The 11,154-nt window shown below is 41.6% G+C and overlaps 1 protein-coding gene across 5 annotated transcripts in view; it reads right to left on the bottom strand.

The window, feature by feature from the left end:
* Window positions 1-11,154, bottom strand: part of dab1a (DAB adaptor protein 1a) — a 92,605-nt gene that overhangs the window by 35,713 nt on the left and 45,738 nt on the right. For all 5 annotated transcript variants that reach the window (XM_079351387.1, XM_079351388.1, XM_079351389.1 and 2 more), the window contains exons 3-4: window positions 4,097-4,236; window positions 606-704 (exon numbers count right to left, since the gene is read on the bottom strand). In XM_079351387.1, the coding sequence (XP_079207513.1) occupies window positions 606-704; window positions 4,097-4,236 (239 nt within the window). The remainder of the gene's footprint in view (window positions 1-605; window positions 705-4,096; window positions 4,237-11,154) is intronic.

The following is an 11,154-nucleotide window of genomic DNA, read 5'->3' as shown; positions in this document are numbered from 1 at the left end:
GGGCGTTTGTGACCGATAAAACTGCACAAGCACCGACTGTGCTAATGACAAATTGTAAATAAGCATGAAGGGGAAATTGCGGTCAGCTGCAGAACTTTATCTCCGTTTTTTTAATCTCTACTTCTTATCATATTTTTGTTATCCAAGCCTTCACAGAGATGTCAAATTATCAGTGAAACAAGAGAGACTTTTTTCAGCTATTAGGAACGTTTATATGATCAGAAATTGGCTGAAGGAATCAAAAGCAAACACAGACTAATAAAGACTGAAGTTACTGACAAAGAATGATGTCAGTCGGACAGCAAAGATCAGGTTGGTCGAGCAGAAAAGCAGCCATGTAAGATAGAAAATGGATAATCCTGCAGAATAATGCAGACCAGTGTTGTTGCTGTTTTCAGAGAAGCAGACAATAAGTTAGCCGTGTTCTCTCATCTACTGAGGCCATGTTCTCAGGGTTTCAATTAGGACCTCCTGATTTCCCCAGAGGCCCCTCCCTCTCATGGAGATGCCTCATTAACAGAGGAACACACACACACACACACACACACATTGCGCATGCAAGTACAAACACGCACACACACACACACATAAACCTTTGAGCTTACCCCGTTCTTTTCATCATAGATCTTGATGCCACCAAAGGAAATGGTCAGAAACACCTTCTGTTTGTGTTCTCCTTTAGACCGTGCTGCTGCAGCGATGCCCTGAGGACACACACACACACACACACACACACACACACACACGCACACACACACACACACAGGGAGAAAAACGTTTAAAGCAGCTGAGATATTGAAGTCTTTTATTTACCTGTACTTTGATAACTCATAATTATGAAACTTTTGCTCTTGTCCGTCCTGAAAGACTTCAAAACAGTTTGCTTATAAATACTTTTTGCTGAATGTCATTTTTCTCTGTCCAAGGCTGGCTACCAATGTTAAAAACATGGTAGACCATGGAGACATGGTTTAAACTGATTTTTTACCACTATGATCCTTTGAACGCAAACTGGACAATTCAGCCAGGCCACAGGACCACACACCTGCTGCACGATTTCACAGTGGAGAGTCCACAGACACGAGGTCTCACAGAAACTTGCGTGGTAAATGTTTCTTCAGAGGAGAAACAGACAGGATTTGTAGAATAACTGACGTGGTCAGCTGGCTGTGACAGAGCCACTCATGTTGCTGCATGAGCTCGCTTTCATTGGTTAATGAGCTTATTCTTGTGGAGGCAGCCCAACCTGGAATCCTAAATATCAAACAAACAGGGGCAAATTAGACCCTAACCTATCAAGTGTGCACCCAGACACGTTTTAAGTTTGGAGGAGTAAAAATGAAATATCTGCAAGAAAGATTCTGTCCAACAATAGTTTAGCTTCATCCCTCAATTTAAATTGTTTCACAGATACAAACACAGATATTTCCTTTACTGTGGGTGCATGTGTCTGGTCTTAATGTTGCAGTTTGTTTTTTATTGTACAGCAGAAAAAATAAATAAATCCAGGCCGTCACACAGAGAAAAGTTCATTACAGAGACGCACAAATCCTCTTTCTTCCCTCAGCAGTCTCAGCCGTTCACATAAATCCCTGAGGTGTGCTTGTGCTGAATATTAACAACCAGGAGTTAATAAATATTTAGTAGATATTCATGAATTCACAGCCAGCATCTGGTTAAACAAACAGTGAGGACTGGAGGACAATAAAGAATACAGGAGTGATTAATGTCTAAAAGAAAAGGATTTTGTAAAAACGTATGGTTTCTGTTCGCCAGCACGTTGTTCCCTGTTGATAGTGTAATTTGGACACTATGGCAGCAATAATAGCAAACTCCCCCATCTGACAAACATACATATTACAGTTACTATGAATAATCCATACACAGACAAAAATACAACATATAACATGAGTTATTTATTTGCTCAGGCAAAATCAGTTCTTTCAAATACAAAACGTCTTTGCAGCTTTGTTTCTGTGAACATATTTAATTGAGGTATCAGCAGTGTTGGTGTTTGACGGTGACAGCAGAGTTCAGAGTCAGTTTTGATTTGTTGATGTGAAGTTTTCCAAGGATAAAAAAAGGGTTGAATAATTGCATGTCCAGGTTAATCAGCTGACTTCTGAACCTTTATGTTATAGCCTAGACTGTTAAAAGGCATCTTGGGAAATGTAGTGTCCTGAGAACACCTGCTGCTGATGATTTATAACGGCATAAGGTTTGTCTAAAGGTGGACTTCTCCTTTACGCACCGTGCGTACGCATGTAAAGGTGAGTCACGGAAGCAGAGGAGAAGCGAGGAGCGAGGAACAGAGGATGGAGGGAGTCGGGACACGAGAGGGAGGAGCAGAAAGAAAGAAGAGGTGGAGAGATCAGAGAAAAGGAGGTGATGGATTTCCTGTCTGAGTAAATGAGGAGGAGGGAAGCTGTTTGATCAATGAGCTGTCTGTCCTCTCCTTACCTCTCTGCACCTCGATGGCTCGATGGAGTTTTCACTGCACAAACAAAACCTGAACGCAATCTTCTCCATTTAAATATCTCCTGCAGCGTGTGCAGTGCATGTGTTCAGAGGTAGTTCATAATGAATAAGGAGCTCTGACACGAAAAAAAAAAATAGTTTAGATTGTTGCACATTTTCTCGTGTACATTGCTTAGACATAGCAGGAAAATATTTCAGCTTGTACATTCAGTCTCTGTCCATTAATGAGAAGGTAAATAGTTTATTTCTCCTCATCTTTATCCCCTCTCGTCTCTCTCTTACCTATCATACAGATGATCCCCCTCTCTGGTAACTGCCCCATCTGTCAGCCTCTCCCTCTAATTGTCCCCGTCCTTGCAAATGAGACATTCACCTCGCTCTCCTTCCCTTCCATATGACTCACCTCCTCGCTTCCTCCCTGCACTGATCACTACGTCCTGCTGATTAATCCGTACGTCCTCATTTTTTACGTTTCCTTCTACCAAGAAATTGCAAACGTTACATGCGTTTACGTGACAGCACATGCACGTGGCACAAGTTCTGCTGAGCTGTACTGTACATGCATGTTTAAAAATTAAGCTTCATAATACGTAACAGTCTGAATAACTATTTAGGGACTGAAAGTGTGTTGACTTTTAATTGTTTATGTGCCCTGAAAGCAACAATATGGAACATTCCCATCTTATAATTCTCGTTTCAAAGTCGATTTTATAGCAAAATAACTTTCAGTAGGTAGAATGGTGTCTCATGTCCACAGTGAACTCCAGTCGACTGTTTTCAGCACTATGCAGCTTTAGCAGCGGGCTGAGTTTATCTGTTGAGAAGTGTGTATGGCTTTTCGGCACAAGGTAACACAGCAGCCTTCAGCTACAAAGCAGCCACTTAGCCCGTCTCTGTTCTGTGTGATAGGCTACAGTGGCTACAGGCCAAGAGGAGAAGACGTGACGGATGAAGCTAAGGATGGAAAACGAGAGTGACTGTATATCGTATATCGGCTGTATATCGTTATCGATGTCATCGTTGGTCAGCAGCTTTACCAGGTGCAGAAAGTCATCTAACCCACATTTATCTCAAGTTTGCATAAATACAAAATCAATCCATCTTACGCCTAAAAAGTCCTCTCTTTCTTCGTCGTGTGATAAACCACCCTCTCCAATGTAGCCATTTAGACAGCCTGTAGGCATCATGGTAACAGTTGAAAACACATAAACAAACATCCACATCCTAACAGTAAGCAAACAGCGGGCTTGTTTGCAAACCGCTTTACATTTTTACTTTTCTTTGCAAATCTCACCTTGATGTTGTAGAGTGAAGCCGCTGCATAACTGATATTCGACTGACATATTACAGATGAACAGGCGCCAATACTTGTTGTTGCAGACAAAGAAACGACAGCATTTACATTGCAGAATAGTTTGTCTCGTCTGGAAGTCGAGCTGCAACTGAGAAATTTCATCCGTTTCATCCGTTCAGATGCATTTTCCTGGTCAAAGGCAATTTATAAATGTGTCCAGAGATTGGCAAAGTTAATATTAAAGTAAGGTAACTTATCGTTTGTATTGTTGTAATGTAAGTAGTAGGCTTTAAATAGAGGAGGAGGAGGAGAAGACTTTGTTACCTTGAGCTTCATCATGGAGTCCTGGCAGAGTTTGTCTCCCCGGGCGGCGGTGACCTCGTCCAGGCCGATGAGCTTGGCCTTGTAGCGGACGCCATCGCCCTTAAATCGCCTGATGAGAGTTGCCTCACTGCATTCCTGCCCTGTGGACACAAACACACACAACAACACACTGTGAATCTTCCAGTCAAGGACCTCCATCTACCTCAGACTGGTTCTATTACCTCAGGCTCATCAATCACAGGGAGCACAAAAGACGGGAGCAGTAATCTGAGAAAAAAAAAACCAAAAAAAAAAAACAAGCAGCGAACAAGTCAGAGCTCCTCATGTTAGCTACATCTTGTTATGTGATTCAGACGGAGCCGAGGCAAACAGCATTGACCGGAGGTGTCATATGCACGACAGCGCTCAATAAACTCAGACACACCAATCAATGAGGTCCAGCAGGATCACGGTCCAAACTGTGACTGCTCTCCTCCTGTAAAATAATAGTGTGACATTTAGCTCTTATCTCCCTCTCTTTTACCCGCGGCTGCGTCTCCCCCTCACCCTCTATTGTGTGTGAGATTGTCGGCATTGTGCGCATACATTAGCGAGTGGCGGCCGTGTGTTGACCTTGCTCTTGTCCAGGAAGTGTGTGTGTGTGTGTGTGCGTTATCTCCTGAAGAGGTTAAAATGCTGCTCTTTACAAAGCACACACACAAGATGAACTCTCTTCCTCTTTGTGTTTCTCACACTGACCTGCAGTGCGCAAACATGTTCTCATCAAACACTGTGTCCTGTGAGCGTGTGTATGTATGTGTGAATGAGAGTGCCGGAGCGATGTTCAGCGTAATGATAATGCAGCATATTCAGATAATATATAGAGGCATTAGTTCTGTACTCTGTAACAGCGTGACTCCAGGAAGGTCACAGAGGGAGTGATGGAGAGGTCCCTCTCCTCCTCTCCTCATTCTCTCACACTCCCTCCATCCTTCTCTACAGCACTGCAGCGCGGCAGAATGAGCCCTTTAATGTTATATGTCTACACTAGATCATGTCGCTCCAACACTAATCTCCCCCCTTCCTCAGCTCGCTCACTTTTAAAGGCTTCTTCTGCATCACCTGAGTGAAATCCTATTTCCTCTTGATTCTGGAGGTTGGATGTTTAAGAACGTTTAAAACTAAAGTGCGAATGTCTTTGATAGAAATGAACACCAGGAGGGATCAAAATACACAAGTTCAAACTATGCTGATTAATTGAGCCAATATTAGGTAGCCTACATCTCGGATCTACCAGTCTTCCGAAGTGTTTAATCTGCTGCCAGTAATGATGCTCCTCCTCCAGAGCAAAGACAGCAGGGGGTTTCTGCATCTTACATCAACCAGCAGGCAAACTGTTTCAGGGGTTAGCAACAATGGAGGAGATGAAGTAGGATGTCACGGTGGGAAAAAAAATCAAGAAGCATCAAGTAAGATCATCTTGGACTTTACTTAAAAGAGAAACTTGGGCATTCAGGTAAAGGGTCCTTGTCTGAAAATGAAATAAAAAGATGAACCCATGTAACATCGAAGTAGTATAAACAAGGGTGGACACTCGGTGTGGCACTACTCACTTCTGTTCAGTGCACATGGATGAATTGATTCATAAAGTTCTCTAAAAGTTGATTCAGGAACATGACTGCGCCTCAAATGCATTTCTGTTTCCTATGTATTAAAGCGCACTTTAATCCCTGTGACGCTGATTTCATATCCCTCCCCCCCTAAACCGCTCTGTGTTTCTTCACTTCTCTCTATGTCTAAACACAGGAACCGCTACCCGTCCACCCCACTGGTTTCTTCACATCATACAGCACCTCCATCAGCTGCCAACAGCCCGTCGTCCTCTTCCATTCACCTCTCGACTCTTACCTTCATCCCTCGGCCCCCTAACCCCCTCCCTTCATAACCTGAATCTTCAAACCCTTTTAGAGGTGATGATGTTTGCAGAAGAAGAATGGCTTAAAAGCTTAAAAAGAACAATTCAAATGTCTCAAGAATCAATGAGAGTTTTACCTGCTAAGTAAGTATGAGTAAGTGTGACATTTGCGAGAAGGAGGTTCTCAACAATGTTTGGCAAAATAACAAATCTGAGGATGTCTTTTTAGTCGAAGTGGTGCAGTGCTGGTATTTCTGTAAGCAGCTTTAATATTAAGAAAAGTGAATGTGCAACTCACTTTATGCACTCCATCTCTCCATTACGCCACCACATTGTTCCTTCTGAAGGCAAAATGTCACAGGGGCGTAAATATCTGCAAGACATTTCTGAAAGAAAATGTTGGTAATAATAATAAATAAATCAAAGAGATGTGATTATAAAATCCAATTATTCTGTGTATCCCTTGAAGCAGGACCTGCTTTAGTGGTTCGTTGTTTCCACTTTACTTTCTTTGAGTGATGTTTAATATTGGCTTCACAAGTTGTATTTGTTATGATTGAATAATCCTAATTAAAGACTGCAGAGGAAAATACACTGACCTTATAAAATATATAACTGTTTTTTTAATTTTTCATAACCCAGAATGAAAACTTTGTTTCATATAATGGCTCCTTCTGACTTAATCATTTTTTTTAAACACACCATTTTCATAGGAACAGCAGGATCATCAGACGGTGATATGTAAAGAGGTCCAAAAAGAAAGTTGAGAAAGTTCAACTACTTAATTTGTCCAGAATATATTTCAGTCCTGTCTGAAGGGAGACACCCTGAGGAAGTGATTGACTAAACGTTTGCGTGTCCTAAAACGTGTGCAAACTTGATACCGCCCGCAAAAAAATGTGCTATCTGAACAAGATGAATCGAACCAAACCGCTCAGTGGAAACGGGGCTTTACTGTGTTGTCCATTGAAAAAAAAACAAAAAAACACACACAAACACAAGGTGTGGATGATCTCATTCCTCGGAATCATTAATTAAATACACTCTCTGTCACAGTCGTACTCGAGTAAATCACAAACTGTCTGCCTCAAAGTCTTCAGAGACAAACGGGCCACAGAACATCTGTCCTTATTTTGGAGGCGACGACAGAGAAGGACGCTCTGATTTCTCTGTTTTGTTGTGTCTCAGACGAGAGTAAATGATTAAACCAGCCGAGCCTCCTTTCTGCTCGACACAAACACTTTGAAGACATTGAAATATCCAGTTCATCAAACTTTAAACCGTCCCATGAAATCTGCAAACACACAAATAGGAGGCGCTCTGATGACCTCCTCCTCCCCCTCGCTCGGAGAGACACAACACTGCTGCTGTGTGTGTGAAAAAGAATCACGCTCATATTTCTTTAACACTCAAACACGAGCGTTCTGAAAAACAACAGCTTTAAATGTTTCTGACTGCTCGAGATAACAAACTGAAAGTTTCATTTGTGATTCCACATGAAGTCATATTTCTGTGCAGCAACAAACACACATTAAAGCGGCCGTGCGGAGCCACAGTGTAAACAAACTGAGGTTACGCTCGGTGTTGTGTGTTTGCTTGGTGCGAAACAAACATGGGGAGTGTTTTTTTTTTTTTTCTGATGCATGAAAGGTGGAAAAGTTGAATATTGGAGCTCTTAATGATGCATTGTTTGCATCATGTTTACTCTCGCTACACGCAGTACGCTCAACGTACAAACCGTGGATCACCAGAAATAAGATCAAACCAAACGCTGAGTGAAACTTTCACCACCAGCATGGAGTGTATATGCGTCATCTTCTTCAAACTGAACTGAACTCTCTGACAAAGAAGCGACACGTTCCCACTACTGTATTATTTAACAGTATTTGTATAAACAGTTGTAAATCTGTACATTGGCAGGGTTAGTATTTTATATATTTGGCTTTATTACTTGTATTTCTTTGCTTGTTGTATTTGTATAATTCTGTATTTACTGATATTAAGCATCTACAGGCTTGCTCTAACAGAATTCCTTATTTCTTGAGCAGTGACAAGGATATCTTATCTTACTATTCAAACACTTTAAAGGGAACATTCAAGCATGTTTCAATTAAAAAACTTTGATTAAACAACGTTGAAGCTGCACAATCAGTTTGAAAACAACGGCACTCGAAGAAGAACAAGAGCTTAATGGTTTCCTGTTTGAGCTGAATGCGTGAATCAAACAGAACTAATCTGTAAGCATTTTCAAAATCTACGAGTCATTTAGCCGATTGATCATTAAAAACTGTTCAAATAGTTTTGCTTGTTTTTCTCAATTATGTGAAAAGTCTCAGGTTTTAGACTCTTTTTTTCACAATAAAAGCTTTCTATAAATACATTTCATAATAAGATAAGATGAGAAATGACTAAAAAGAGCATCAAATATAAGGGGTTCATTACTATTCAAGGGAAATGTGCCTAAAGAGAGGGGTCTATTAAGTCAACAGTGTAAGATCAATGGCAGTAATCGCATTACCGATGATACTGACGTGGCTCTGTTTATGTGACCACACCGATAACGCCTGATCCAACTCTGGGGAGGTGTTTGTAATTAATTATTGTTTTAACAGGAACATAAACTACTCTTGAGCTAAACCTCAAGGCCAAGAATGAATTATCTGTCAATGATCCTTCATTCAAAAATAAAAATAATAAAAAGCACGCAAGCATTTTGACCAAGTATGAGAAACCTGTAGAGGTAATATGTTTTGATTATTTGAATGAACTGCAGATTGATTTCCTTCAGTGTAAGCCGTGCAGGGCTTCAGTGTGTGTGTGTGCGTGTGTGTGTGTGTTAAATAACACTGCATGAGTCCGGCTACTTCCGTCTCACAGGAACAGTTTTCATTTAGGTTTGACATTTAAGACCCGCTCCCTCCATCTGCATCTCCATCTCTATTACTGCCGCTATACTTAGTACAGAGAAAGAGAGAGTGAGAGAGCAGGAGGGCGAGAGAGGGAGAGAGCAAAAGAGCGAGGGAAAGCGAGAGAGCGAGTGAAGGTGACAATGTGAAAAAAAGGGAGAGAGAGAGAGAGAGAGAGAGAGGGAGATATGATATATATATATATATATATATATATATATATATATATATAGAGAGAGAGAGAGAGAGAGAGAGAGAGAGGGAGAGGGAGAGAGAGAGAGAGAGAGAGAGAGGCCAAAAGGGTAGCACAGAGAGTAAGAAAGATGAAGGCAGTCCGTATGTGTCTGTTGAGCATTTCATATTACTACTACCTTTTGGGAGCCTGATGTGCGTGTTAGTGTGTGTGTGTGTGTTTGTCAGCAAAGGAGACATTCACTCTGCTGTAATTAAATGTCTTCTACTGCTGTGACCTCGCTGAGCTTCAAACAAAGCTAATGAAAGAATCTCCTGTTTCATCTGTTATTGCTGCTTGACAAACACGCACACACATACACACTCTGTTAACATCACACAATCAACACATCACAACCCAATTAAATACACTCACACACACTCTCTGCCTACCAAACAATGACAGAAAATGACAGAATCTTTAGGTTGAACATCTTCAAACACAAACCTCACAAACGTGTAACACCACACCGGTGTCATGACAAAGCTCCCGACACTTTCAAGCAGTTTCATTAAGCCATTAGAAAAACCTGAGCTTTATTTTGTGCATATATTTTACTAAACAAATAGAATGTTTTGTATTCCTCGAGTAGTTTGATTCATCCATGCAGCAGCAGATTTGGCTGTTCTGTCGCTTTTGAGATGAGACAGCACAGTAACAGATTGAGACAACAACAGAACAGTATGTCCTGTGGTCTGTGAGGTCGAAGTCTTGATTTTGTCAATGGAACTTGGCCGAACTGAATCATCCCCCCTCTGACTCCCCCGAGGGGAATGGTGATGGTTATATCCTGCTGCGTCCCCGCATCAGCTCACTCCGACTTTCTGCAGAAGAAATACGAGGATGCTGGAAGGAGAAACTCCGGAAAAAAGTCAACGTGGAGGACATAACGCTGAGAGTAAAGGATGAAGAGGAGGGAAAGGAAGTGATGGACAGATGAATGAGAGAGGCCTCAACTGGATAAATGTCACTCAGGATTAAAGCGTTATGACAGGAAGCGCCCCCTGTCCATCTCTCTCTCTCTCTCTCACACACACACACACACACACACACACACACACACACACACACACACACACACTCTTCAACAGGTGATAGATGGAGACTGATGATACGCCAAGCCCCTCAGGGAAGCCCCCCAGCATCGCCTACAGCTGTAACCCTCAGCCTCCTCTTTGCCTGTCATCACTCGCTGTTTCCCCTTTTTACCTCCACACCCCTCCACAGAGACTTCAGTGAGCCCCTCCCCTCTAAATTAGATTCATATTGAAATTCTGATTGATTGTCATTTCAAAGTCATTTTTCTCTTCCTGTTTTCTGTCCTTCCTCATTTATTACAACACTGTTCATCTTTGTAGTATGGAGCCCCATTTCTGTTAAGACAAAGTTGAATTTAGTACTCGAAACACGACAGAATATATTCAATGTGAGAGGTCTGACACATGATCGAAACCATTTTAGCTGCAGGTCAGAGTGCCTATAGCTTTTTTTTGCACTGGATAAATGCTGCAGACATCGAATTGATTGACTTGATGTACACTGTAGAGGTCTTTACAGATTTGACATAAGACCTGCAATGGTTTGGGTCAGTGTTCTGGTCAAACTCAAACCATGGTTTCAGGGTCTGTTTCATAATTACAGTACATGTGATAGGGTAGAAATCGTCATCACTTCTAAGCCTTTCTAGGATCAAATTGAAACGGTGATCCATCCTTGAGAACTGAAACTTTCATTTCAAAGCAGCCTTTAATAGCAAAAATAAAGACTAACCATGTTTTACATTAAATTAAGTGAGATGAGAAACAACAGTATGTTTTTAACATGACGCAGATTTTTTTGCAACATTCTACGTTCCTCCTGTTAACTGTAGCTGCACGTAACGCTCAGTCCCTAGCCCCCCTCGTTGAAGATTTGTGTTGTGACATCACAAGACAAAGACGTCGTTTATCCAAGCCCATTGGCTCTTTGTAGCAAGCAAAAGCTCTCCCCGGACTGACTGTAGCATTCCCAATATGGTATAAGGGGA

The sequence above is a fragment of the Symphodus melops genome, assembly GCF_947650265.1.
Source record: "Symphodus melops genome assembly, chromosome: 8".
Classification (NCBI taxonomy): Eukaryota; Metazoa; Chordata; class Actinopteri; order Labriformes; family Labridae; genus Symphodus; species Symphodus melops.
The sequence above is the reverse complement of the archived record's forward strand: the minus strand, read 5'-3'. Positions and strand labels throughout refer to the sequence as shown.